The sequence below is a fragment of the Priapulus caudatus genome, unplaced genomic scaffold (genome assembly GCF_000485595.1).
Source record: "Priapulus caudatus unplaced genomic scaffold, Priapulus_caudatus-5.0.1 Scaffold531, whole genome shotgun sequence".
In the NCBI taxonomy this organism is placed as follows: domain Eukaryota; kingdom Metazoa; phylum Priapulida; class Priapulimorpha; order Priapulimorphida; family Priapulidae; genus Priapulus; species Priapulus caudatus.
Window position 1 is genome coordinate 103,152 of NW_014577592.1, and position 7,862 is coordinate 111,013.

At 48.7% G+C, this 7,862-nt stretch overlaps 1 protein-coding gene across 1 annotated transcript in view; it reads right to left on the minus strand.

Moving 5' to 3' along the window:
* The window catches only part of LOC106811356 (neurexin-4-like), a 21,003-nt gene extending 16,397 nt beyond the window's left edge, over positions 1–4,606 (minus strand). The window contains exons 1-8 of the mRNA XM_014814942.1: positions 4,558–4,606; positions 3,197–3,249; positions 2,422–2,644; positions 1,990–2,134; positions 1,681–1,787; positions 1,197–1,328; positions 439–527; positions 294–334 (exon numbers count right to left, since the gene is read on the minus strand). Of these exons, the coding sequence (XP_014670428.1) occupies positions 294–334; positions 439–527; positions 1,197–1,328; positions 1,681–1,787; positions 1,990–2,134; positions 2,422–2,644; positions 3,197–3,249; positions 4,558–4,606 (839 nt within the window). The remainder of the gene's footprint in view (positions 1–293; positions 335–438; positions 528–1,196; positions 1,329–1,680; positions 1,788–1,989; positions 2,135–2,421; positions 2,645–3,196; positions 3,250–4,557) is intronic.
* Between the last annotated feature and the right edge of the window lie 3,256 nt (positions 4,607–7,862).

Below are 7,862 nucleotides of genomic sequence, written 5' to 3' on the forward strand. Positions count from 1 at the left end.
GTCACATGCCGGAACGACGCAGCGATGGACGATAGAACTGCATGACGCAGCGTGGAACAGAGAACCCCCCCTGAGTAAAACATTCGATGCAAGACCGAAAAAGATCTGCTCCACACGATCTTGACTCTGTAACTCCACTATGTGGTAAAAAAACAATCCCACGATACAGAGACAGAAATCACGCTATGCACATATTGGAGCCTTATTTTAATCGACAACAAAACCCCACAATATGGACAATGGAATCCTAAGATGCAGGATATGGAATCCTCAGACAGGCAGAATATAACAACCTGGCACAGACAATGGCACCCCATGTGTAGACAAATGAATGCTAGGATACAAACAAGAGCATCAGATGAGCAAGACTGTTATAAGGGATGTATATCTGTGCATGCCCAAAGATTAGTATGACATCATCGAACCAACAGTATTCACCTCTCGATATGAACCAGGTTCTTGAAAGCCAGTGACCAGTGTTCGCTCCATGTTGAAGTGATTTAGAACGGTTTCCACTCGCCCGTCCTCTGCAAATCAGGCACATACAAGTTTTTTAATAAGAGAGAGCGCAAATATTGACTGGGAAAGTTAACATACACACAGGCGCACACTTACAAAAGGCAAAAACGCACGTGCACGTATGCACGCACACATTTTACTAGGTACTAGCATACCTATACACTGTGGACCTCATATACTGCAGCTCGATATGACGAAGAATCGCTTACAACATAGTCAGGCCGTTAACTACTTTTCCAAAGCAAGGACAAATTTTCCGAGGCAAATGACAAAAATCCAAGAAATCATTACGGAGTCATATAAAATTCCAAGACATTTAAATGCCTGTGCAGACCCTGTCTATCGCATCAAAATATATAAATCCTCGCAGTGAATCGCTATGGGTCCTTACTGACGTTACTACCACACGCATACTTACTGAAGTTACTACACCACACGCATACTTACCAGGGAAAAAATAAAAAATAAAATTTATTTTTCGGGGGCTACTTTTCAAGCTCGCGTGCATGAAAATAGCACTCTAAAATTTGGTTTACATTGAACTCTATGCAAATTTACGAGGGCTCTTTTTGGCATTTCCGGGGCTCTTTTTGGAATTTCGGGGGCTAAATCGCCCCGAGACCCCCTGTATTTTTTTAACTGATACTTACTGAAGTTACTACAGCACGCATACTTACTGAAGTAATTGCAGACGACGGGGAAAGGAGCCATGGGTCCACTGCCATCGAGGTCTATGCGCATCGGGACCTCCGTGCCAACCTGGTGAACGAGCTCCTGTGCAGCAGCATCACACGACAGCGGGTAGATGGCTGCAAGACAGGTGACAACATCTCGCTTACAACACCAGCAATACTACACTCCACCAAGTAACAGATGAAACACCATAATAACAAATAATAAATGTATAAACAAATACGCGCGAGGATAAACAAATAACAAATGCCACCCGTGAGATAATAGTGTCACTAATAATGATAGGAAATGATTGATCAACAAGTGTAACACTTCAAGGCAGACATGGTCAAAGGTTTCAGTGAGACAATATTACAGGAACAGACCTACAGGAAAGAAACGTAGAGTACGTTGTGCCAGCGCTATGGGGAAAGCCACATGGGAGCAACGTACAGGAACATGCACGTACAGCTTCAGAGATTAACTTACAGGTATGGCAGGTAGCTCCACTGTAGCCATTGCCACCACATATGCAGTAAAACTCGTACCAGTTCTGGTAGCAGGTACCTCCATGCTCGCAGGGATTCGGATTGCACCTTGATAACACAAAGTCGCCGTCAACATAACACCAACATCGCAGTACACTCAGTACTCCTATTCACAAAACATCTTTGCTTGCGAAAAAGGTAAGAGAAAGTGCACCCCATAGAACGCCCACAGCGTGATTCAGTGTACGGATATGCGACGTCATGTTAGCGTGTGTCCGGGATGAGGAAAGTGGCAACTTATGCCCCATACCTGTCGATAATTGCACAGCGGTCCAGTTCGACTCCGGCAGTGATCTGGTCCTCTTCCAGCTGTCCTAGATGAATGATACGACCCTCGACATAGATGTAGCGCATGCAGCCCAGGAAGCCACGATCGTTATCCCTCGTTTTGCCACCTACAAACCAGACGTATAAACGACACACGCACACACAGTATACGCCCACGCACACTGCGCATAGTCATACGCATGCAAATCACCGACAAACACGTACCCCGGTGCTCCGGGTTGAAATAACAAAGCCCTTCAGAATTCGGTTTAGAACTCCCCAGCAGCCGTTCTGCTCAACGATTCTGAACATCCCAAAACATGTCTCGAGTCGCGGATTAAAATTCAGACGCAAATTTCCGGATACGCGCACGACGCAAGCTATGAACATCCAGGGAGCCTCTTCGGTAGCGCACCTCCGAGATAGAACTCGCTGCCGGGCCGGATGTCGATGACTCGCAGCGTCGTGCTGGGCACGTCGTCTATGTTCATCGTGATGAGGTTTGTGCCGATGTAGATGTTCAACGGGTGCCAGAGGCCGTCGTGGAACGTGCGTCGGTACGGGTCGATGACTTCATTGTAGAGGTTCTCGCGCGTCAGCCGCAGACCGAGCTTCACTTTACCCTTCTCCAGGAACACCTGCGTTCAGCAGACGATTAATCAGAGTGCGCCCGCAGACACACTACAATCTAACACATCCTACTATGAAACTACAGTCCACCGATTTTCGCTTTCGAGTTTGCTGGCATCGAATTGCAGATGGTCAGCGTAAAATGACATCCTAGAATTGATGAGGTTCCCAATTTCATCCTGGTTATGGTAGCATAAATTATATAGGATGGCAATGGTGACACATGATTCTTGTAGGCGATTGCTTATAGTAGAAGAATATTCTTTTCCAAGTGGGCGATGACTGTAACCTTTGCCATTTTCAAACTCTGTGTAGCGTGACGAATAAACAACAACATTACGAAATTGGTGTAACCGAGTGACGGAGGCCTCACATTGCAGATTCTGTCACGAAATAAAACTAGTGTCGTCTCTCCCATCCTGAAGCCCAGCCACCTACACTGACCTTGATGAAGCCCAGCCTACTACACTGACCTTGATGAAGCCCACCCTACTACACTGACCTTGATGAAGCCTAGCCTACTACACTGACCTTGATGAAGCCCACCCTACTACACTGACCTTGATGAAGCCACCGGAATAACCCTCGTTGCTACATGATGAGTCCATCCTCGCTGTAGGGCCGGAAGTTGAGCGTGACGTTCATCGAACTTTGATCGCACGATGCCGTGAACCTTGATAAAGCTCATCCGGCGTCATGAACTGTCACGCGGAATGCTGTCTTGTCGCTACGAAGAACAACCGCAACCGCCAGCTATACACACACACACACACACACACACACACACACACACACACACACCACACACACACACACACACACACACACACACACACACACACACACACACACACACAACACACACACACACACACACACACACAGCACACACCACACACACACACACCACCACGCCACGTATATCACCCTGCCCAAGTGCGGACGTTGACATTCCAATACGTTCCAAGATTCAAGGTTGACGACGGTTATACAGCATGAGATGGGAATAAACGGATAAAGCACGGCACTTAAACGCCGCGTAAGTGCCGTGCAAAATGCATGAACAGCCACGGACTATAACACACCAAAATTAGCCAGCTAATTGACCGCAGTCCGCGTCTGCAACAATTACACGAATTCGCCACATACACGCATGACTCCACTACTAACCACGCCAACCTGCCTGTTAATCAATTACCTAATCTCGCCATCGTCCGGTGTTTACTTACATTCATAGCTACGCTGATTTCACCGCGAGCGTGGGCAGCCGGGGGATATCTGCCTAGGAAGATTATGTCGGGGACAGGCTCCCAAGAAGTGGGGGTTCACCCCTGCCACAGATGGGAAGAAAGCGCAAGTGATGCTCACCATCTTGCGGGCTAAAGTGAACATAGATGGCTTATGGGGATTGGGTAGGCATGCTTAAACATTACTTGGACTCAGCCTGGCAAGCCTCCGGAACAAAATCTCCGGGAAAGTGAAATTTTACCGCGTGGAAAACTCAAATTCCTACATTTCCCGTGCATACATAACATACAATTTGCTTTCTAATTAGCGGCTTCTCCATTGCGCTTTGCCACAACACAGTGTGTCGTCCGCTTTCTCTCATCTGTTATCCCATCCATAGCTGACACCCATTTCAGAACTCCCCCACATCGTCAGCGGGCGACCCTCAGGCCGACACGGGGCCGCCATCGCGTCGTGCGCCCGCCAATCCGTAACGCCGCGCTCTGTGGCGCGAGACACTCACCAGGACAGTTGAAGCTTCGACGGCTCGCTGAAGGTGGATGCGGGACTCTTGTCGCGCGGGCCTCGAGCACGCGTCGCCCATGAACACGATGCTCTCCAGGGCCAGCCGCGCGAAGTCGCGGCATCTTGATGCCCCGCCGATGAAGCTTGCACCCTGCGGTATTTAACTTACCTTTCAACCATTTGCCGAACAGCATCCGCAAAAGAACAAGGTCTCCCATAGCAGACCGCCGAAACCCGGCGACCACATACGGGTATTATATGTGACAGTTCGTGGGGCGCGAAGGTAGGTGTTGCCGAGCCTCATACGATTTGAAACCTGTGCATGTTTAAAGCGTGAACCCAGACGGAGCGGGGGAATACTTAGAGAAGCGTTGCCGAAAGCAGGTGGTGATCGAAGCTGCGAGCAGCGCAATTCGTGCGCGCAGGCCGCGGCAAGAGCGCACGCGACGCACTGGAACGTTTGCCTTTTACGACAGTATGGCCAGCGCTTGGCAGCTTATTGGATTCCGTTGCGCCAAATGCGTTTAGGACCCGGCGCTACGCATCCAGTTAGCTGCCAGCGAACAGCCACAATTGGAGTGCCGCTGGGATCATGGATCCGCAGCCACCAGTTGACCGCAGGCACTTGCGTAGCTGCGAGCAACACAGGGCTGTACACTGTTCGGCGTCATATAATAAACATTAATCGCTTACTGCCTTACGTTACCGTATGCGTAGCATACCAATCATTGAGTACTGAGCAGGCGAAATTCACAGGAGACAGCTTGGAAGCACGAAATTTTCGCATTTTCCGCAAGAGCACTGTGAGCCCAACCGAATGGGAAAATAGCGGGACTTTGTACAACAGAGAACAGATATAAGGCTAAAGTAAACCTGGGGACTCACTCCCACCTCCCCCGATAACTAAACACAGTAATTCGCGCAGGTGACTAAGCCCCAGCGAGGAAGCGTAACGGATTACGCCAACAAACCAACACGGGACAATTACCAGACATGGAAACTGAAACTAGAGACGCGCTGAGACGGCAGACGACTACGCGCACACCACTGGCGTCACACTATCAACAACAACGTACCAAGTAAGAAACCACTTACGCACGCCATGTATAGGACAACGTATGGCACAACAAGTCTGGAACTTTACCAAGTTAACAACAGTAAACAACGTAGTAACAACACTAGCTAATACGTACAAACTTGCGTCCGGGGCGCAACGATGGAGCGGGTTTCTACGAGAAACGCGCCGCGTAGGAAGGAGTTATCGGTTCCGTTCCTCAGTCTTCTGACAAGCCCATGTTCCATTTGAGTACTCTGGGACGACGAATGGGACTTCGCCCGAATCGCCACGCTCAGGTAGATGCGAGAAGTTTTCGGTCCAGTCTTTGTTGTGAGTCCGCTGCCACAGCTTCGCTAGGCGTGAGCTAACAGCAGACATATATTTAGGCTTGTATAATCAAGTGAACACTGTGGAGAGGGAGAGACACAAAGATGGGTGAAGGCCTGCGATGTGGTTACTGTTTCGTTTGGCTTGTTGTTTGAGAACTGGGGGTTCAAAAAGGAACCGTGCGTGCCACAGGTTCTGTCATCGGCAGCAGGCTCCCTGCCGCTGAGGAGTGGTCTCGGCCGCCGTGCCGGAAATCCCACGTCGTGCCTGCGCGAATCTTTCAAGGCACGCTTTTCAGTCGTGCATCGTAAATCTTATACGTATAATTAGTGTAGTTAACGCACGGCGATTTGTCACTGGTAACGCTGCTTGAATACTCAGCGAGGAGTGCACCCGGCTGTGTTGACCAACTTAAATGTCGACTCAGTCACGATCAGCGTCACTAGTTTAGCTGAACGGTTAGTAACAGTACATATTTTCGAACGTGAAATTTACAGGAAATACTGTATTCTATATATACTGAGTCACTAATCATATACTAATGGTACCACTAAGGTTATATGAAGTGAAGGTTTTGAGGCTCGGTTTTATTAACATGTAATCTTCAGCGAACAATGGAGATGATTCGGTTTAGGTAAATGATTTAGATGTCGTTTAGTTGAGTTATCGTATTTAGGCATTGTGTATATCTTATGTCCTTATTTTAAGTACGGGGCTAACGGATTAATCAATCATTAAATCAATGTTAACATTCAATGGTAATCATCATATAATGGATGAGTCAAGTTTTAGAACGTTATTCTTACTAATGAGGGCAATTAGCATCTTCACCCGGTAATGGAAAGCTTACAGGGGGTAGCCCTCGATTCGATTATGTGAGCTCTCCTCCGTAGTGCACGTAATCTACGGTGTAGATGGAACAATACGGCCCAAATAACGCGCGGCGTAAACTTGGCTTCAGGGGGTAGAATTACCGTAACCCGGCCAGAGGCCAGCAAGTAGGGGTTACCACTTAGCGGTCAATGGCTCACCACGTCAAGGTCGATGCACGGAAACGCTCATCGACGCACGAACGGGTGGTACACTATCGGACGGATTAGGGTCACTCAGACGAGGTCAGGCTAGAGCCTGGCGCGCTCCGGTTCGCGGACTGAAGCTGCAGGGTAGGTAGACCAAGATGTAGTGTCACTCTGAGGCACGAGAGTCCTCTGTCCCGCTACACGCGTCTATAACTGAGCGTAGTACGTCCTTACAGGCTAATTACCTGGCAATACTTGAGAGTTCGGTGCGTGACTAATAGGAATATTCGTTTACGGAAGCCGCCCAGCGTGATGCTGTCGTGCTCCGAGTGGATCGCGTACGCGCGCTCCGAGACTGGGCTCGTACCCCATACAATTCGCTCGCTCGGCATTGGCGGGATCGTATAGATAACTCAGTAAGCGATAGTCGCCGCTCACACCATGACTGTGCCAATACACGACGTCTGGCGCTCTTGGAACACTGCCTATCTTAAGACAAAACCCAAGCAAATCGAGCGCTTACTCGTCTTCTTCTAACTGTAGGTCGATCGCTCTCATTTCGTTTACGGGAGTCGGGAGCATTTCCGCGTGCATATTCAGCGCTAACCTGAATTCTTACGAACACTTACAGGTCAAGCTTCCCACTTGTTCACAGTTTATCCTAACTCTTCGTGCGGTACACCATATGTTCTGAAATCTTTAGTTTGCGATGGAGGACTCGGCGGGCTGCTTAACTATGACGAGCCTCGTCCCCAGATACAATAGCCCAGATAAGCAGTGACAATGAACACTAACGGTTAAAACTGCGCATTGTTAACTGTAACGAACCTGCTAAACCTGGTAAACTGGTAAACTAACTGTAAACCTGAAACTGTAAACGAATAGCCGAAAACATGTTGGTATTTGTTCCGCAGAACGCTACTAATTACTCGCGTAGCTTATCTAGAGACCTCAGTGTGACCTCACGCAGTGTCTCACGTCACGACTTGACTTGGCAGAGCGTCGACAGGCACATATATACTTGTAGCTAATGTGCACCAAAAATATCAAAGCGTCGGCTTTTGCCCTAAC